The sequence below is a fragment of the Phyllostomus discolor genome, chromosome X, assembly GCF_004126475.2.
Source record: "Phyllostomus discolor isolate MPI-MPIP mPhyDis1 chromosome X, mPhyDis1.pri.v3, whole genome shotgun sequence".
NCBI lineage: Eukaryota > Metazoa > Chordata > Mammalia > Chiroptera > Phyllostomidae > Phyllostomus > Phyllostomus discolor.
In genome coordinates this window covers 5,711,166-5,733,239 of record NC_050198.1, presented here as the reverse complement: position 1 = coordinate 5,733,239, position 22,074 = coordinate 5,711,166, and the positions used below count along the sequence as shown (strand labels likewise).

The window sequence follows — 22,074 nt, the reverse complement described above, 5'->3', positions numbered from 1 at the left end:
AGTTTAAGTGTTTTCATCTTGAAAGAGTACTGAATTTTGTTGAATACTTTTTCTGCACCTGTTTATATGGTCCTGTGGCTGTACCTTCTAATTATAAAGATAATAATGACTACTGAAAAGAAATTCCATTTCCATTCCTCTTTCTCATTATATTTCACAGTAATAATCTGTTTATCTTTGTTCCTTCCCTTCCATACTGTGAATTACATGAATTTAGGGCCTACCTTAAGACTATCTGTATCTTCAATATCTAGTTAACTCTCTAATACATAGGAGTCACTCAATAAATCTTTGTGGGAATGATGAGGATGAAATCATCCTTCAGAAGCATCTGAAAGAATCAGGGTAACCAAAAGCTGAAGGAGACTTTCCATGGTAAGGGCTATTGATGGAAAGACTGTGATTGGAAGTAAAGTAGGGATCTTCTTAAGGTAAGGTGTCCCTACCACAAGAAGTAAACACCATCTGTCTCAAACACAAAGAGAGTTCTTCTAGAGTCATGGCTATGATCTTCTTGTAAAGATACCACTGAAATTAGATAACAGTTTCAAACATACATCTTTCAAATATCCAAATTAAGAAGAGAAGATACGTTAATACACAGTATTCTTGTGGTAGATAGCAAAAAGGGCAATAATTCTTCCTTCCTAGATCCACGCCCCCCTTGTAATTCTCCACTCAAGAAGTACAGTCTCTTTCTCCGCCTCTTGAGTATGGGTTGTTCCTGTAATTTGCTTTGATCAGTTCCAAGCCTAGGCCTAAAGAGGCTACATACACTTCCCTACTCTATTAGTACCCTGCTGCTGATGAGACATTCCAGACTCAGTTACTTGATTACCCTAGCCAACACCTAGCCATCTCTTAGATGTAAGGCCATCCTAGACCAACTAGTTCTCAGGTGACTCACAAACTGATCAGAAACTCATCACTGACTTAAAGGAGCCCAGCTAGACCAGAGGAATACCCATCTGGGTCTAGCCCAAATTGCCCACTCACAGAATTATGGGCTAAACAAACTGGCTGTTTCAAGCTACTAAGTTTTGGAGTTATGTTTTATACAGCAAAAGCTAACTGATACAGAGTTAATAAGAGCAGGTCTTATTCCTGGGTTGTTAACTAATCAGTTTTACAGCCTTGAGCAAATCACTTTATTGAGCCTCAATTTTTTTATCCTCACCCAATGACATTTTGTCATTGCTTTTAGAAAAAGTCAGAAAGGTAGAGGGGAAGGGAGAGAGAGAAACACTAATGTGAGAGACAAACATCTATTAGTTGCCTCCCATATGTGACTGGACCGGGGATTGAACCCACAACCTAGGTATATGCCCTGACTGGTAATCAAACATGTAACCTTTGGTTATGGGATGATGCTCCAACCAACTTAGCCACACCAGCCAGGGCAAGCCTCAATTTTTAAACCAGAGAAACAAGGAATGATGGTAGACTAGTCCAGTGCTTTGCAAATATCATTTAGCAAACAAGGTCTTTCCTCAAATGATACTCTACAAGGAACCTCAATAAATGAAACAGATGAAAAGGGAGTTGTTCTGGTTCTCAAGGAAGCTCAACCCCATCTGATCAGCTTTTCTCTCACTTCTCCCCCCTATACCCACCTCTACTTCCTGGAATGGTACCCCAGCAATCTGTGGATAAGGTCTGAAAAGCATTGTGACATTCTGGTTTTCTGAGGCTTCTTTTCAGGCTGACATTCCATGATTCAAGGCAGGAAGGAGAGAGATAGTTTTACATCTGTATCAAGTCAGGTTGGCCTCTCTAGTAATACTTACCATACTATGTGGCAATTAGTTATGTACTCATCTGTCTACAACACCTGACAGTGAGCAACTCAGCTATACAGACTGCTCTTCTTCCTTTTGGAGTCCCTTCACTTATGTCAATGATTGCCTCATGCCCCTCAATACAAAGCATCTAGTCAAGAAACGCCATGTAAGTAGATGCTTGGATGGATGGTTGCAGGGAGGGATGGAAGGAAGGAAAGAAGGGAGGGAGGGAGGGAAGGAGGGAGGAAGGAAGGAGGGAAGGAAGGAAAATGAATGAAGAAATAACCACATGAATGGATAATCATCACTGAATTGATATGAAATGATATAAATGGAATGGATGAAAATGAATAAATACAGGAGCATATGAATAACTTTGACATGCTATTCACAATGTTTAAAAGATAAAATGAATTTAGCCTTCTCCCTGAGTATAAAGCCAGGGCTCTAAATAACATTTTCAGCATTGTCAGATTACTCTCAGCAAAGTCTGAGACAATAGTAACTAAATTAATACATCTTTGAAAGCAATGAAAGCAACCCCAGTTATTTTCTCAGATTTCCTATCATTAATTCCTTTCAAGGGCAGGAAGCATCTCTCTTCATGCCCCTACCCTGAAAATGCCAGCCAGCCTCTCCCCAGCTCCAACCCTATGGGTTGCCCTCACCCTCTTGGCAGTTGGCACATGTGCTCAAGATTTACTTGGGCTCTATGTAAACAGAACTTTCCACAGAAATCTCTTCCCCACTTTCCCACCAATGGTTTTCCCAGAGAAGAGCCAGGGAAAATTCACTTCATACGCTACACCCTCTTTGGTGGTGTGGCCATGATATAGGTGGGCCTCCTGGGCCTGTCTGCAGATTTTCAGCTTTGTGCTAAGAGCAGGAAGCCCATGGAGAAGTAAACTGGCTCAGGCCAGGGATTCTTCCTGTCCCCCTCTAAAGCTTCTCCTTCCTGCTCTAAGTTCTTAATGACTACCTTCCATTTCAAAGCATCATTAGCTTTAAAGGAGGCTAACTTCAACAGCACTGTAAGCCAAGATAATCTGGCTAGAAAGTAGCCTGATGAATTTAACATTCTTTTTTTTAAGGTGGGAATGAATATGAAAAAATGTAATCTGGAACATAAATAGAAATAAATACCAGAGAACTGATGCAACTTCACTGAGGTAAAGCAATAAGTAGGGATGTTTGGTGATCTTTTGAGTTTAAAGAGGTAAGGTCATGTTTCATTTTCTTGTTATTTTATTATTTAAACCATGTGTCTCAATGGATATATTTTTTCTGCCATCACGTTCTTTAAATTTCCAAGAACATTCCAAGTACCTAATATGGAGTAGAGCAGGCATCTTATTTTATACAATCAATACTTTCCTAAAAAGTTACAGGGTGTCAGTTTGTTTTTAAATGGAATCACGTCATTTAAAAACTTTCATTGGACTTTGTATTACATAAGTAACATGGAGACGCAAAGAGGACCCCTCTTTTCTAAAAATAAAATGTTTCTATAATTCCACCTGCCAGAGATAACCACTGTTAACATTCTAGAGCAGCATTTTTCAAACTGTAGTTTGTGGCCCATTAGGAAATCATAAAATCAACTTAGTGGGTCATGATCAGTCATCTTAAAAATGAAACAGAAGCGAAGAGGAATAGAATTGGAGTAAAGCAGAATATGGTCATGAAGGAGTTATTGTACACATTGGGTATGTTCCCAAAAACTATTAAGTTTCAACTGTACAACTAATTAGTTACAGCCAGACAGGCAGCCACCCCCTTGCCCAATTACACATGCTAACATCCAATAGAGCCATGTGCCTGCGCCAGACACAAAGTAGGTACTTCCTGATTTGTGAGCCTTTTTGTCCAGAGGTCCCAACCCTAGACCTTCTGAGCATCCAAGGACCCACCTGGACAGCAATTACCCTAATGTCTTTTTTAACTGCTTCTGCTTCCCTATCACAAACTGGGAGACTTAGGCTATCACAGTGGTATGAAGGCACTAGTGATGGGAGAAACCATGTGCTGTATGGAGAGGCCCTGAGTAGAGTAGATGGAGCTCTAAAACCGAAGACTGACAGCCACATCTGAATCCTGGATTCAACTGTTAAACAGTGTGGTTTTAAACAGTGTGGTCTTAAAGCTACTACCAGGGCCTCCATTTCCTCATCTACCCAAAGAATGTCATAATATTTCCATCACAAAATGTTGAGGGACTTGTGAAATAAGGTGAATGAGTACTAGCAGAAACCAGTCATACAATAAATGTTAAGGGTATTTGTGGGTGTGTGTGTGTGCATGCGAATTTATTTGATGTCTGTCTGAACATGTTTAGAAGAATCCCCTTGATAACAGTCAATCATCTGAGACAAAATTTCAGCCATTCTAAAAACTGGGGACAGGGATGGCTATAGAAAAAGTCAAACAGGTAAAGAAAAATAAACTGTAGCCTGTGATCTCAGCTGTAACGTACAGAAGAGAAAGACAACCGGGAACAAGCAGTGGATTTAAGCAAGTTCCTGAGACTACCTCTGGATTTTTAAAGGCCTCTAATTCTGCATAAAGCTCTTTTGCATTTCATACCTGCTGAATTTTAAAAAAGTCTATCCTCCCCTCCACCAACCCCACCTGCAACTCTGACTTCACAGAGCTGTCTCACTAAGCCTCTAGCTCTTAAAAGCCAAAACTCAATTACGTAGTCGCCTCTACACTTGAAAAAAATCTGGGTTAATGGTCCAAAAAAGTTCTCTCATGGAAAAATCAGCTCACCTCTCCTCTAGTTAGGAAAAGGAATGAAGCAAAGTACAATAAAATTTAAAACCATGTTCAAATTTATCATAAAACCCCACTTTCAAAGGCCCAGGTGTGTATCACTCAGCAGCAGGGTTCCCTGGGCACTTCTCACAACCATTTTTCAGACTTAACTGTAAAGGTTTCACACCCAAAGTGAACCAAATGTTCCATCAAAATACAAGGCAGCCATGAGGCTTCTTGGACCTCAAAGATGTTTCAGACATTCCCAGGATTCTTGGAGGGGAAGGCCTGTCAGGCTGAAACATTCACCCCCTCAATTCTCCAATCATGGTCATTTCAAACCAAACAGTGAGGAAGCCTGTGGGCCAGCAGGGCTTGTGGGGAGGGTGGTTACACCACTCATTGAGTCTGGGACTTCAAACCTCAGCAAAGGCATCTGGGAAGCTTAGCCTATGTCAGGGGGTTAAAAGAAAGTCCTGTGGGCAATTTCAGAATTTGCATGAGGCCTTTTCAACTCCCAGAATCCACAGAGTTCCATCTAGCCACAGGTACTCCTTTGTGAATCAGATACCTCAAGGTTCTGAAAACAGAGCCACAAGAATAGACCCTGTGACAGGAATGGAAAGACCTCCCCCTCTTCTTTGTCTCTCGCTCTTCTGATGAAATATTCTGCTTTGCCTAGATTTTTTTTTTGTAAAACCTTGATAGTAGGGGCAACTGGAGAAGGCAACTCCCCCATTGCTCTAAGGCTAATCCAGCCAAGTGATTAGAGAACTCATCACTCTTTTTCCTCTATTCCTTCCCCAAGGAAAGGAAGCAATTTGAAAATCCAAAAGGATTCTCCTTCTCACAGAGGAAGAGCTGAAGCAGTGCCAATAAAGATTCAAATGTCAAACTCTGATTACATGGAGTTTGCAAGTGATTTGAAACATGGATTTGTGAGGAGCCCTAGTCTGAGAAATAAAAAGCCTCATAATTATGGTTTAATTTAAAGAGGGGGGGGGGAGTCCATTTAAGCAGATCACATTTCATCCATTTCAGACCTCAAAACTTTGTCATCAGTGATCAATGATAATCTTTACGTTATAGAAAAACAGAACAAAACTTCTGCTTAGTCCAGAAGTCAAGGCATAGCAAAGAGTAAGAACAGTCACTGTCATAGCCTTGAGGTATCTTATTGAAAGAGAAAGTTTTGTAAAATTACAACTCAGGAAGTTTTTACCCAACAGAAATGCACAGATATATTCACCAAAAGACCATTCTAGGAACTAGAATGTTCATAGTAGCATTATTTGGAAATTATCCAAATGTCCATCAATAGTAGAATGGACAAATAAATGATAGTATATTCATATGAAGAAATGCTATACAGCAATGAAAAATGAGCTACAACTACATGCAACAACATGAATGGGACAAATAAATATAAGTTTGACCACAAAATCCAGACATAAAACAGGATATACTATATGATTCCAAAATAGGCCAAAATAATCTAGGCTGTTAGAAGTCAGACACGGGCCACTCTTTGGGAGGTATGACTGGAAGGGAACAGTGGGAGAATTCCTAGAGGGCTGCAAATGCTGTTTCTTATTCCAGGTGCTATCCACTTATGATTTGTGCACATTGCTATATTTGTGTTATAATTAGGTCTTAAAATTTAATATTTAAATATATATCAGAGAGAGAGAGAGCAAGGGAGAGAGAATGAAAATGAATTAATTATTTCAGTTCTAGGTAGCTTTTTAAGAACAGGGCTTGATCCAACCACGCTGATCAGGCCACAGAAAAGCTTACAGAGCAATTTGCAAAGAAAAAGTACAAGTTCAGAAGTAAACAAGGGTGTCTATTTGTTTTTTTTTTATTTTCTTCCTCACTCAACAGCCATTAAAACTTCGAATTGACAAATCAATTTTAAAAAAAACCCAAAGGGCTTCAAATTTACAGAGACAAGCCAATAGCCCCACTCATTGTCTTTATTCAAATATATTTGTAAGTGAATCCCATTTCTCACCATCACTTCCTACCTTATCACTGACCTGACATTTGCTGGTCTTAGGATATGGGGCAAAGGGTTAATAAAATACAGCCACACAAGCACAACCTTACGCAATGTATTTTTCTTCATGCAAGTGCATTAATTTTAATTAGCAAAGGCTAAAACTTTGCCAGATAATCACCGGTGACATCTGATACCTGAGCAGGGTTCCAACATCTCTTCTCTCACACTAAAGGCATTTAACCCAAGTGAAACTCTGAGAAACCCTTCCAGGGCATCCTTCCCAGTATCTCTTCCTTGGTTTGCCCACTTCCCCCACACTGTCCCAAACTCTTATGCTGATGCTTTCCTGTTTGTGAAGCAGAAAGCCCCATGACTTCTTGCATGGAAAAGGATTTCTGAGGTATTTATTCATTCCGCATTTCCCCCACTTCAAAGTTAAGCTCCAGAATCGATCTCTTAATAAACATGTGCCATCTTGCAATTAAGTGTTCAGGGGTGAGGAGAGGACTGGCTGAGGCAGCAAACTCTGATGTAAAATTTAAAAAGAAAATACAGCTTACTCTCATTATTGAAATATAAATACAGGCTTGAGGAACAGAATCCAGATTCATGCTGTAGAGAAACATAAATATTGATATTATATTCTAATGAACATTTTTAAAAATACTTTTGATTTTTGTTGTTGTTCAAGTACAGTTCTCTGCCTTTTCCCCATACTCCTCCCCACCACCCCAGCTTATATATTCTAATGGACATTAAGTCTCACTGGCTCTCATCCTTCCTCATAGATACTAGTTCTTCCCTCTTAGATAGTTAGTATTAAAAATCAAAAGTACCTGAACTCTACAATGGGCTCCTTCTTTTACAAATCTAAATGCACTTGGATAGAATAATCAGGAAGCAAATCTTAAAGAACTTTCTTCATCCTCTATCCAGGCTTCAAGCATCAGTATAAGCTGAAAACCCAGTTACAAATCACTGTTCCCAGCTATTTAGCAATTTGAGTACAAGTCACAAGTTCTTTTTTCCCCATGTATTTTTAAATGTTATTTTAGCTTTATCTTAGAAAAACTCCTACTTATAAATTACTTCTGGTGTCTCTGAGGCAAGATTCTTTTCTTGTCCCAAAATGGACAAGACCAAAGAGAAGAGACTCCACTGTTCCAGTTGTCTTGGGAATCTTTTCTCTCTCAATCTTTTTAAAAATTGTGATGTAATTAACACACTAGCATTATATTACTTTCAGATATATAATGTAATGACTTGATATGTGTATATATGATGAAATAATCACCACAGTAAGTCTAGTTAATGTCTATCACCATACCTAGGTACAGTTTTTTTTCTTGTGATGAGAACTTTTAAGATCTACTCTCTTAGTAACTTCCAAATATACACTATGATTAACCATAGTCACCATGCTGTACGTTACATCCCCAAGACTCATTTATACTCTAACTAGAAGTTTGTTCCTTTGCAAATTTTATATATGGAACCACTAGTCCGTAGTCTGATCCTACTGAAGAGTCCAGACATTCCTGGGGAAACATTTTCTTCCATGTTCATATTAATGCAACAGCTCTAGCAGGGAACAGTGGGAAAGCACCAGAGTTCAAATATTGCTTTTCTATCTCAAAATGGTATTATCTATGTAAACTTTAGATAGAATCTAAACTTTAGATTCTAAAGTGAGAGAACTGTTCCTCTCTTAATAGGGATGTGGGTTACAGAGGTACAGACAGTTGCTAAAATTTATCAAACTACACACATGTGATCCATACATTTCACTGTATGGAAATTATACATTGATTTTTTTTATTGTTGTTCAAGTACACAAAAGTTTTCTTTAGAACACCTTTTAAATTTTCCCCAGGCAGCAAAATAAGATTAATCAATAAGACACTAGAAGTGCCTATTTCCTCAACATTCAGAAGTGGCTTTACAAAATACATTAGGCCTATGTGAGAATTCTCTTTTGCTCCTTCCAGAAGAGCACAGCACATTGTAACATGGTTTCCTTTGGAGCAAGTCTGGTAGAGTAAGAGGGGAGGAGGACTTTCCCTTCCTTCTTTTTTATGCCCTCTGTATGGGTTCAATTGCCTAGTCCTAAACCTGAAACAGAAAATATCAACATCTCTTAGTTGGATCCAACCTCTTCTCATTACTTCCACAAAACCACCACCATCTCTCACCAGGATAACAGCTAGAGCAATTATCTTACTTGGTCACCCTGCATCTACCCCTGCCCCACAGTTTCTTCTTGACACAATAGCCAAAGTGATCCTTTTAAACCATAAGTCAGTAATGTGACTCCTAGGCTTAAAATCCTCCAGTGGGTCTCCACTTGACTCAGAGCAAAAAGCGAAGTCCTCACAAAGGTCTTCTAGATCCTACATGAGCTGCCCTGCCCCCAACCTCCCTGACCTCCTCTCTTGGTCTCCTCCTTGCTCACTCTGCATCCAAGATATTGGCCTCCTTACCATCCTTCTACCATGCCAAGCATTCTCTCACTTCAGGGCCTTCGCACTAGTTCTGGTCCCTTCTGCTGGAACACTCTTCTTCCAGCTATCAACATCTTTAACTTCCTCACCTCTTTCCAATCTTCACTAAAATGCTGCTTCCTCAATGAGGTATACCTGACCACCCCATTTAAAATGGTAACCCCACTCCAATCCTCTGAATTGCCCTCATCCTGCTCTAGTTTCTTTTTGCCCATAAGTTACCACCTCCTAACATGTTCTGTAATCTCTTTAAATTATGTCTAGTTCTGTTAAACCTCTGTATTATGTTTGTTGTTTATGGTTTATCTCTCTCCACTATCAGCTCTTTTTTTTACTTTTTGTTTACTGATGAAATCCAAGTGCCTAGAATAGTGCATGGCATACAATAAATGAATGAATCTGGATGATAAGATTATTGATCAATTTTTTTTATTTCCATACTTCTTTGCATAAAAAAAGAGGTCACGAAGAACACAGAAATCTTAATAGTCCTCTGACCATGCAGACAGATATAGCATTGCTTGGTCAGCTGTCTCTTTCTCCCTGACCCAACATTTCACAGATTCAGGCACAGGTTTTCACCTACTTGGAAAAAATTAACATATGCCTCCCACTCTGCATGATCCAATCAGAGTACCAATAAAATAGCATCCAATAGTGACCAGGGCTCACCATGGGTCAGGCACAGTTCTGAGTGCCTATGTCCCTTGCCCCCTTCAGTCCTGTCAACAACCTGATGCAGCATATACTGTTTTCATCTGCATCCCAAAGGAAAATAAATGTTCATTAAATTGTCCAAAGTCATACAGCTTTGGGTAGGTGGAGCCAGAATTTGAGCCCCTGCTGTCTAACTTCAGAATCCCTACTCTCAACCCCACACTCGTTTCTCAACAATAAAATAAACCTGACACTTGCCAACCTGACTCAAACTGAGCCTAAGCAAACTCCAAAGGTCAAGAATTCCAAGCCTCTCCTTAATAAACAAGGACATAGGTTCCCACCAGGTATCATAAAAGAAAGAAAGGGATGAGCATTCTGATTCTCTACCTTTTACAAACCACACGCTTCGGACTTAGAGAAATGGACTCTAGGACTCAGAGGGCCCCCTTGCAGTCCAAGAGTGCAGTCATTCTATGGCCAAAACAGCAAAACCGAGTCTGCAAAATAAACTCTTTATCCATTACATACAAAAAAAATGTAAATGGCCCCATCTGATGACTATGAGTCCAGTTTGAGCCAGACTAACCTCATTTCCCTTTTGAGTAGCGTTATTAGACTGGGAGATGAAAGGAATACTACAGACATATGGTATCTCGATTTCAGTAAACTTTTGACAGTCACAAAGGATGACAGATCTTGTGGGCAAGGTGGAGAAATGTGGTTTGCATGGGACAATGGGGGGATCACTTGTGGCTACTGCAACAATGGTACCCAATGAATGTTGACTAATAGATGTCAACTTGGAGGGATGTTGCTAGCACTCGCTGCCAATGGCGTCTGGATTTCAGTCCATTTGAACAACAGTTTTATGAAAGATGTGAGTGATGGTCTAGAATCACGTTTATGATGTCTGCAGAGAGCAAAATGCTGTGGGCAGTAGCTGACACATTGAATCAAGATTTTAAGCCATCACCACTGATTAGAAGTGAAAAAGCAAAGCAAGCAAGATTCAATTTAACAGAGACAATAGAGGAGTCTTGTGAAATTTAAGTTCAAAATAACAACTGCACCAATGGAATAGAAGAAACCTCATGTAAAATAACTACCACTATAAAGGAAAGAACTTTGTTGGGCCATAAGAGCAATAATGTACCCACGAGTATTTTGCAATGGTTAAAACAACAAGGGCCACCTTAGTCCTAGTGGGGCATTCTTATAAAGAAAGGAATGAGTCCATTCATGCTCTGCACCTTTAGGAGAGGGTAACCAGTGTGACAAGGGACAGGAAACTTGACATTAAGAGGTCTGGTTGAAAGAACTGAAGTTGTTTTACCTGGGATAAAGAAAGCTTAGCAGGGACCATACAGTAACCTTTAGCCACTTAAAAGATGTCCTGGATAAGAGATTGTAGGCAGATTCTATATGGCTCCAGACACCAGAAGTAGGACTAAAAGAATGGAATTACAAAAGGACAGATTTAGTCTCAGTGTAGATAAGGATTGTTTGAGAACAGGAACTATCCACTAATAAAGTCGGGGTGGGGGTGGCCACTTCCCCTTCTAGGAGCCTCTGAGGACTTGGAGACCAGATGGGTTGTCATTTGTCACATTTTTAAAAAGGGTCCTACCTTGGATCAAAGATTGGATTCAATGGGTGCTAAGGTCTTCCCCAACTCTAAGATCCCAAGATTCTCCAATTCTTATTAAATTCATTTTATTCTCGGTTAATTTCACTTGGAAGGACTTAATTAAGGACTTCATAATAAATTAATTTTTCAGCATATGGATGCCCAGGTCCATATGGATATCCAGGTCCTCAGATTCCTGTTTCAGTACACTCAACCCTTCTCATGTTCATTAGTGGATTGAGAGATGGACATTAATGTCAGAAACAAAAATCTGTCATGCCTGTCTTAGTCATTCAAAAAGATGAGCTTGACAGGGCCACTGTCCTTTGTGGGTTTGCAGTATGTTAGGAAGGCTCTCCAAAACCTTGCCTCAATAAATTTAGACCTTATAATGACAGCCTTACATTCAGAAACCATTCCAACCTCATTATTTTTATTTTCATTTATTATCAAGATGTTATTCATGAGGAATTCTTGATGCAAAAAGAACCTTCAGAAATTTTTTTTATTGATGATTTGTTCCAGGCAGTCTCTTCCCATGCTTGTTAATAGTGCCCCACAGAATCTTGTGTTCCACTATTTTAATAGAATAAAAATAATTTAGCCCTGACTGGTGTGGCTCAGTGGATTGAGTGCCAGCCTGCAAACCAAAGAGTCACTGGTTCGATTCCCAATCAGAGCACGTGCCTGGGTTGTGGACCAGCTCCCCAATAGAGGGCACCCAAAAGGCAACCACACATTAATGTTTCTCTCCCTCTCTTTCTCCCTCCCTTCCCCTCTGTCTAAAAATAAATAAAATCTTTAAAAAATAATTTAAACTGAACTGTCAAAATAAAAGTTCAACTACATTTGAAATCGCCTTTGTCCATAAAATTATAAAGCATTATACGAAGTGAATGGATCCTTAACACCTTTGGGCAAACATGGGACAATAGGAGAAATTTCATACATCATGGCAATTTAAAGGTAATGCCCATTAAAGGTAGACTAGAAGCTTTGAGATTGAAGACATTTCTGAGAGCTTATGTGGAATTTACACTTTCCTGATGGCATTGTGTGGGACAGGTCTCCACAAACAGAAAGAAAGAACTCTTTATTGTTACCATCTTAGCAATATCAGCCAAGCAGAATCTCAAGGATTTCCTAGGTAAAGTAGTTCAGTAGTTTTGATTTAAAAGCCCAATCCAGTACAAGAAGAAAAGTCTAGAAAGAAATATGTTGTTGTTACTGGTTATGAGAATATTACAACCATGAATTATTAACCTTTGAAAGATTGCTTTTTTCCTCAAGTTGTTCTGTGATGGGTTTAAAAGCAGATTTCAATAGAGCTGTTAGGATCTCATAATGCCCCAAAGAAACGTGCTGAATAGAGACAGAAGGAAAAGAAACATAACCGAAAGAAACAGAAAAGTAACTGAAACATCAAAAGAACCTCACATTAACCAGTCTGCAAAGGGTTTTTGCATGTGTGAGAATGAACAGAATGGGGAGGAAAAGGATGAACCTTCCAGAAGTAGAATGAACCCATGATTAGCATTACCATACCAATCCAAAATGATCACTCCACCCAATGTGTGACTTCCTAGTTTCTTTCCAGGTTTACCGGTTTCTACGTTGCTTAGGCTGACATTGTGCTTCTCAAACAAGGAACCTTGGATCTCCCGGGGCTGTCACTGGCCCAATTGCACAGGATGATAAATAGTACTCTATAAGGCTGGCCAATGGACCATTGAGAAACTAAGGTGGTGTGTCTTCATCATCTTAGACTTGAGATCTTCCCATGCCCCCTCACACCTCTGAAGCACTAAAGATCTCTTCTAAAGGGTAGTAAGTTATTACCAGACCCACTATACATCACCTGGGAGTAGACAGGCATGTGGCTAATATAATAATCCTGGGTGAAAGAGTTTGAGGAAAAAGAGTGAAAAAATCACCTCTACCATACTCCTGGCCCTAGGTCTTTGCCCTCACAATTCAAAGATTAAACACATTGTTTTGATCTAGGTTGCCCTAGACTCTTTGAGTGCAAATTCAACCACAAGTAGTTTATGTGGGAGGTGCCCCCAGGAACCACCCATAGGTGAGTGAGACAGTGAGATGGAGAAAAGAAGGCAGAGAATACATGCTGCATTATTAAATAAGTCACCACTGTGGGCAACTAGAGCTCAGGCCTATTGGAGAACTGTGAGAAATGGTATAGAATACACCTCATAGATCTCTCATCCAAGGGGCAAAGAAGCTGGGGTGTTCATCCATCAGTACCCTGTCCATCACTGGTTGAGTGCTGCTTCAGGAGCACTAACTAACTGGGCTTTCAGCCTTCCCTGTGGGCACAGCTAAGCATGGTCCATTAGCCAGAAGGGGAAAAGCCCTAGGCAGAGTTCTAGGAGTTTGCAGTAAGCAACCTTCAGTATGAGAGGTGAGGGCTGATGGAATACAGACAGAGTACCAACACCGCTGGCTGCTCAGAAGAGAAAAGCTAAGATAACGGCTAGCACAGAGTTTGAGAAAACTTGTAGGTGGGGAGGTGGTGGACAAGGAATCAGGTTCCACTTCACAGAGAAGATGATGATGTGCCAGCTAAGTATCAAAGAATGACCATGTAGAAATTAGTCAGTGAAATGGTCCATAAGGAAAGTGCAAAATATACACAGGCATGAAGAATGAGAAAGTCTGGCAAGCTGGGGAATTGCCAGTAGGTCAGTGTAACTGGACTGAAGTAGAAAATGAAGGCGGCAGGGAGGGTCAGTGGGTAGAAAAGAGATAGAGTGATTCCTCTGGATTTGTGCAGCAATGCATGAAAGAAAAGCCTAGTGCTTGCAAACAACACTGTAGGCTCAAACCTGGACCCTAATTCTAGGCTCCAGCACTTCTTAGCTGTTGCTCCCTGGAGCAAGTTGCTAATCCTCAGTAAAGTGGGAAGATAACTGTACCTCTCTCATAGAATTATTGTGAAGATTAAATAAGGTAATTCATATAAAGATCTTAGCACAGGACCTGACATATAGCAGAACTCAATAAATGTTAGCTAAAAATAAAATCAATCCACTCAATAGATGATAAAAGTGTCACTGTAGTGCAATGGAGAAATGATGGTCATTTCGGTAAGTGGCAAAGGATCAATTGTGTATCCATATGGAAAAATAATTAAGCTTGACTCTTACCTCATACCATTTGCAAATATCAATTCTATATGAATCACAGATCTAAATGACAAAGACAAAACAAAGAACTTCTGGAACATAGGAGAATATCTTCATGATCTTGAGGCCAGTGAAGAATTTAAGAACAAACAGAACAGTCCACAAATAAACACTAATCATAAAGAAAAAGATTGATAAGCTGGAGTACATAAAAAAATAAGAACTTCTTGCCAAAAGACAACATTGTGAGTGAAAAGGCAAACAGAGAGAAGGTATTTGCAATTGCTATAGCTCACAAATGACCCATATCCACAATATCTAAAGAACTCCTACAAAACAATAAAAAAATACAAAAAACCTTATCAGAAAATGAGCAAAGGCTTTGAATAGGTAATTCACAAAAGAAAATATCCATATGGTCAAAAAATATATATGAAAAGGTGCTCAATCTCCCAAACTATCAGATAAATCCCAATTAAAACCACAGTGAAATATTTATTACCTATCCACTAGAGTAACTACAATTAAAAAGGGAATAACAGTGTTGTGAGAATGTGGAGCAACTGGGACCTTCATGTACTTCTGGGAGTGTAGATTTGTACAACCAGTTTAGAAAACTGTTAGGCAATAGCTACTAAAGCCAAACATCCATCCCCCTTTGATCCAAAAAATCCCACTTTTAGATATATACCAAAGAACTGTGTGTATATAAGCTCACCAAAAGGCAAATAAAAATGTCTGTGGCAATAGCCCTAAACTAGAAACAACCCAAATGGCCATCATCAGGAGAATGCATCAACCAATTGTGGTATATGCACACAATGAAATTGTATTCAGCAATGAGAATGAACAATCTACTGTAACAACATGGAAGAATCTTTGTTTTAAAGATTTTATTTATTTATTTTTAGAGAGAGGGGAAGGGAAGGAGAAAGAGAGGCAGAGAAACATGAATGTGTGGTTGCCGCTCATGTGCCCCCTACTGGAGACCTGGCCCACGCCCCAGGCATGTGCCCTGACTGGGAATCAAACCAGCGACCCTTTGGTTCACAGACTGGCACTCAATCCACTGAGCCACACCAACCAGGGCCAACATGGAAGAATCTGGCAAACATAATGTTTGGTGAACACAAAAGGGTATATACTCTATGACTCCCCTTACATAAAATTCAAAAATAGGAAAGTCTAATTGGTGGATGTGGATGTCAAAATAGTGTTTACCTTTGGGAAGGGAGATAGCCATTGCTAAAGGGCCTGGGGGTGGGACTGTTTCAGGATACAGTAATGTTTTTATTTCTTGATCTGGATGACAGTTACATGAGTTGTTCACTTTGTGAAAATTAACCAAGCTGTATATTTATGATTTGTATACTTTTCTGTAGGAATATTCAACTTTAATATAAATTTTAGTTTAAAACTTAGTAACTAAATATAATTAATTAACTGCAACTGAAAAGCCAATGACATCTAAGAATGAACAGCTTGGGGTTTAGGCCAATAAAATAAATTCCAAAATGTCAGGTTTTAGTGACTGAAAAGATGGACTGACCTCAAATTTATGACCATAAATTTCAGAAGGCTCTCAACACAGCCAGGCAATTCCCTCACACTTCCTTACTGCATCCATGTTCCCTCCCTGAGACAACATTAACACCTTGCCTTCTTTTCTCAAATTACCAATGCCCTCTTGCCTGATGACCTCACCAGGTACTTCACAGAAAAAATAGATGTAATTGTACAAGAAAACTGCATCTTACCACCATCAATTCACCACCCTACCTGCCTGTCTGCCCATATCCTCTATCTTTCCTCCACTACTATGGATGGAAGGGTGCTTTGATCCCTTCCCCTCTCAGCTTCTCAAGTTCTTCCATAATTATACAGTTCTTTCTCCAGCATTATCAATTTCCAGCTGTGTGGAATCTAAATGTGCCTATACATCAATACTTTTTTAAGAAAAACCTCCCTTGATCTTGTATTCCCCTCCAGCTACTGTTCCATTTCTCCACTGTCCTTCAGAGCAAACTCCTTATAAGAGTCATCTGTGGTTGCTATCTCCTCTTCCACCCACCCTGTTCTCTCTTCATTCCCTCTTATTTGGCCTTCATAGCCACTCCTCCTCTTAAATGGCACTTATCAGGGCCATTAATTGCTAACAAGATACCAAACTGAACAGTCTGCTTTCAGTGTTCATCTTACTCTTAGAACCATCTGACCAACTTGATTTCTCCATTCTTGAGACACCTTCTCCTGGTTTCTCTGAGACCATAATCTCCCGATTTTCCTTGTAGCTTGCTGGCTGTTGTTTGTCAGTCTTTCTCCTCCTCTACTAAACTTCTGAAGTTGGACTGCCATAAGCTAAGTTCCGGCCCCCTTTTCTTCACTTACCTATGTTGTTCCTAGCTTCTAGAACTTGCATACCATCTCTATGCTTTTGTCCCCCATTTACCTCTCCAGCCTGGGCCTCTCCAGTTGCACACTCAAACATCTAATGATCTAAGTCTCAACTTAACATGGTGCAAATAGAAAACTATTGATTCTATCTTCACAATAAAATACCCACTCTTCCACTAGATGTACCCATTTCTGGAAATACTACTTCTTTCTACAAGTTGTTTAAATAAAAAAAAAAAGTAATCATCCATAAACATTTCTTCTTACACTCTGTGCCCAATCCGATAAGTATATACTGTCAATTCTATTTCCAAAATGAATTCAGAATCCCACCACTTCTCACGGTCTGCATAGCTACCTCCCTAGTCCTAGCCACCATCATGAGTCACACTGTGTAACTGGTTTACCGGCCTTCAGACTTGTCTCCAGAGTGACGTTACTAAAGTATATGTCAGATCATTGTCACCCCTGCAAACTGCTCCCCTGCCCCCAGTCTGTCTCAGGGCAATGGGAAGCAGCTGTCCAAGGATTAAGCAACACAGAAGACTGCGTATGGCATGGTGATCCTGGTGGAAAGGCTATCCAGGGGATATGCAGGCACCCAGACACCTTCAAAGGGAGAAGAAAGGCAATGTGGGTCACTCTCTTTGAAACTCCCCTAGGCCTTGAGGAAGACTAAGGGGAGATGCATGATGTAGCAGATGCCACTGGTATTTCACCTATAGACCCTCCTCACAGGATGCCTGCAGGCATTCCTGTATGAACCCTAAGCTTTTTGCATCTCTATACCTGGCCTGGGGCCATGCTGAGCCCTAACATAGGGTAGGCCCCCTCTGTGAGCCAGGGAATTCATACTCCAGGTCCTACTTTCCATCAATGGTGGAAGTTGGTAGATAGAATACTCTAGCTTCCTCACTCCTCAGTGGAACATTTCTGAGATGTGTGCTGAATTGAACCTAGTTTGCCCACAGTGTTATCCAAACTCACACTGTGCATGAACTTTCCTCCCTATGCTGTTCCACTTCTGTACTCCCTCCCTGTGCTTCCTGGGATGCCTCTGAAATAAACCACTTACACAGAAACCCTTGTCTCTGCCTCTACCTGCTGTGAAACTCCAACTGAGACAGATACTATTGTGCCTTTCCTTCCAAAGGTAATGCCTTCCATCACATCAAACAAGAACAATGACATCCTAAATTCATATGGACAAAAAAAAAGAGGGAGGTCTGGACCCAAAGTGTAAATATAACATTTCAGAAAAATTAAAAATACATATTTTAAAGTCCATCCCTGGACTTATTTATTGATATATAAATACAGAGTATATGTTCATCATCAGCTGTATACACACGTTAAGGATTTTCTCTTTTTTCCTCCATTAACCATTTGTTTGTACTCCAAATAGTTAAAAGGACTTGAAAGGACTGTCAAATTCCATGTACATAAAGTGCCCACTGCTGTCTCTAAAGAAGGAGGGGAGAAAGAGGGAGAAAAAAGACGACACAATCTGCTCCAGCACTGAGTTTCACTTGTGTGAAATCTAATTTAAAGAGTTGCGCGTGTGTGTGTGTGTGTGTGTGTGTCTCTCTCTCTCTCTCACACACACACACACACACACACACACACACGGGAAATGTATGCACCACTCAACAGTCTGCAAAACTTCCCTCCAGTTCTTTTGAAGTGAAATCACCACTCACCCCAACCGCACTCCCCAGATATCAGCGCTGTTGAAAGTGAAGGGCCTGTCCCTGCTGTGTGGTTTAAGGTAAAAAAAAAAAAAAAAAAAAAAAAAAAAAGGCAGGATTAAAGCGCTCATTTCAAGTCCCAAAAGTAAAATACGACTTGGCCTACGGCAGTCCTAATTCTTTCCAGAACTCATCCCCGGAATTGCCCTTTTAAACAACCAGTCATTAACCCAACTCAGGGTCTTTTATAGCAGCGAAAACCGATCGCGCACATCATTTATTCATTACGGTTATTATTGTTGTTATTGCAGAAAAGCAGCGAATTCCCGGGGCGGGGTTCAAAGGGGTTTCTTTTTCTTTCTTTCGTTTTTTTTTTTTTTTTTTTGAGTGGGGGCAATGAGTGAGCTGGGTTGCAGGGCAGAGGTTCCCGGAAAGGACACCGCGACAGTGTCCCCGCCCCCCGCGCCCCGGGCCACCGCGCACCCGCGCAGCTGCTGCAGCAACGGGGAAGCTTCTTATGTAAGTCAGAGCCGCTGACATCACCTTCGCTGGAGCGTTGCAGCTGAACTAGGCACCTAACAACCGGAGCGAAGGCCTAGTGCCCCCGCCCACCTTTGGCTCATTCCTAAAGGATTCTGCCGCGCTCTGATTTTACCAACAGTGCGCCAGGGGACCCTCCTGAGCGTCTCTCAGAGGGCAGATGACACAGAATGACATTTATTGGGAGCCCTAAGGTGTCTCAAGTGTGAAGTTAATGGGCAACAAAGATGCTCAGGCGTCTTCCATACACGGGTGGATTTGGGAGACAGTACGACGTGGGAACACTTCTGAGATCCTCGGAGGGCAGAAGGCACCAAGAGCTATTTAGTGGGAACCCTGGGCTTGTTGAGAGCAAAAAAGATGTCCAATGATCTCCCCAGGGCCCTGGACGCTCCTCCCTCCACACCCCTCCCCGAGGCTCCTCTGGGCCACAAGGTTGGAGCAGAGCTCTTAGAGGAGTTCACTCTAGGAGGCAAGTGTCGCCTTGCTATGTCTCACAAGAGCTCAAGGTATAAGTTCGGGGCTCTGCACAGCTCCTCAGGTCACGGTAAGAGTGACAAAACTGCCACAGCGAAGCAGAAGCCCTAAAAAGACACTCCCTACTTCTTGAGCCCCCAATCACGAGTGAGGGGTGTCGAACTATCAGGCTCAGAGCTGGGCAGCTGGAAACCACAGAAGTTGCACCAAACCCCTCTCATCCCCATGGATGGAGAGGGAGGAATAGGGAAGGTGAGCCCCACAGGTGAATGACAGACCCCTCTGCCTCCTGTGTCGTCAAGAACGCTCCTTTTCAGCCCACAGCTGCCTGCAAGTTCCGAGGCCGCCCCTTTAACTTTCTCCCCTCCACATTTGCATCCTTGTATTAGAGTCCAGTTGGAACTCTCAGCACCGGGAGGATTGGGGTGGGCCCCAGGGGAAGGGAGGGGTGGGAAGGCAAGGGTAAGTTGCAAGCTGCAGTGGGCGCGGCGCCGCGGGGCTGGGATTGCGGCGACTGGGGAGGGCTGAGGGTGCGGCGCAGGAGCGGAGCGCCGGGCGGGCGGCGCGGGTACTCACGCACTGCCTCCTGCTTGGGGTCCAGCGTGGCGAGGACGCGCTGCACGCCGCCGAGCTTGCCCTGCAGCGCCCAGACACGGCGGTGGGTCAGCTGGATGTCGCTCTCGAGCTCCTGGAACAGACTGCACGCGTGCCGGGCCACGTCCGAGAGCTGCCGTAGGACGCGAGCCAGCGCGGCGTTGCTGACCGCGCACAGGTCCAGCATGAGCAGCACTGCCGCAGCCGCCGCGGAGGACGCCTCGCCAGCCGCGGACACCGCCTCTGGGACCCCTGCCGCGCTCTCGTCGCCCGCCGCGGGCGCCTCTCCGTGTTGTGGCTGTGCCTGATCGGTCTGAACGGGCAACGGCGGCGGCGGCCCAGGAGGCGCAGGGGGCGCACGGAGCGCACGGGGAGGATCCTCCGGCCCGGTCTCTACGGCCTCGTCCCGTCCGCTGGGCGGCTGCAGCGGTGGCGGCGGTTCAGCTATGCCTCCGTTGGTGTCCTCTGCCGGGCCGGGCGGTGGGCGCCTCTGCCGGCACAGCCACTGCGGCTCCACGATCCGCTTAGGGAAAGGCATCCCGCGCAGCCGGGCCGCGACTTTCTGGTCTCCTCAAAGCGCCCCTTGCTAGCTGGGAACCGGGCGCGCCCACCTGGGCGGAGAGGGGGCAGAAGTCGGGCAAAGGCACGCTGGGGCACTCCGGATACGCAGGGGTCTCTTCCGTTCACCTGGCCTCCTCCTCTTCCCCGCCCTACCCCTAGCAAATCAGTCTTCCTGGTCCTCCTCCGGGTGCACGGTTCCCTGGGGAAGATGATAAGCGCGGGGCACAGAAATCGTGGGGTGCGCCTGGGCTCTGCTCACTTGCTTCCAACCCAGGTCGGCTGGCTCAGCTCCATCATTCCAGCGCTCGCCGCAGCCGCCCCGGCCGCTGCTGCCGCCGCCGCCTATATAAATGGGCGTGTGTGTGTGTGTGTGTGTGTGTGTGCGTGCGTGTGTGTCTGGGTGGGTGGGTGTGAGTGTGTGCGCGCGCCTCAGTTTGAAAGTACCCCAGCGCAGGCCTCTCCCCGCGCGCCCTTCGGCCGCTCCGGGGAGCGATTGCGCCCAGGCTCTTTCCCTCTCTGGGCCGGGAGGAGGTTTCAGAAAGGCGCTTTGAAAACCCGGAGAGAGGAATCCGCCTCCAGCCCCGGCGCAGGAGGCGGCGCGGGGGCGGCGGGGCCGACGCAGGGAGGGGGGAGACCAGGGCGAGGGGCGCAGCGCCCTGTACGGCCGCTGGGAGTCACTGGTGGCCTCACCCTGTGCGTTCCGACGCAAAAACACTTCCTCACATCTAAGGGGTTAGGGCTGAGACTGTCAGCGTGGCGGGGCGGAGAATCCTCAAATTGGGGTTAGGGGTGTGGGTAGCAAGCACAGAGGCAGAGGGGTGGGGTATTGGGGACCCGGCAGATCTGGCGTGTTGAAGCAAGTTGCTTCTCCGAATTCCAGCCCCGAACAAGTCCTTTGGGTTCTTAGCGGGGAAAATCGGGCTCCCCCTATAAGTGCCCGGGGCTCTATGAGCGCAGTGAGACAGCTGGGGAGGATGACTGGACGTAGGCGCACCCCAGCACGACCAGAATAGCCAGCATGCTGTTTATACCCCCTTCCCAGGTATCACTCGGCTTCCTGCACTGGGCCAAGTCTCTACAGAATATCATGAATGAGACCCAAACCACCAATGAGCAAATCCGAAAACTGCTTGCAAAACTCATTGACACGTTAGGTGAGATACGCAGGATTACCTTTGTACTGTGCTGATCATTCACAGGGATTTTAAATTTCTCCATTAGAGAGATGATTCATAGAGGAAAGTTTTCCCCTTCGGTTAACTGAAAGGTATAATTTCTAAAGAGCCATGTATTTCGATTGCAGCAGGCTAGATGCTGTCAGCCTAAAACCTTTTTTTTTTTTTTTTTAGAGT

General features: G+C 43.1%; 1 protein-coding gene across 3 annotated transcripts in view; it reads right to left on the bottom strand.

Moving 5' to 3' along the window:
• Positions 1-21,733, bottom strand: part of NHS (NHS actin remodeling regulator) — a 350,296-nt gene extending 328,563 nt beyond the window's left edge. For all 3 annotated transcript variants that reach the window (XM_028522230.2, XM_036017055.1, XM_028522231.2), the window contains exon 1: positions 20,144-21,733. In XM_028522230.2, the coding sequence (XP_028378031.1) occupies positions 20,144-20,699 (556 nt within the window). In that variant the 5' untranslated portion in view covers positions 20,700-21,733. The remainder of the gene's footprint in view (positions 1-20,143) is intronic.
• Between the last annotated feature and the right edge of the window lie 341 nt (positions 21,734-22,074).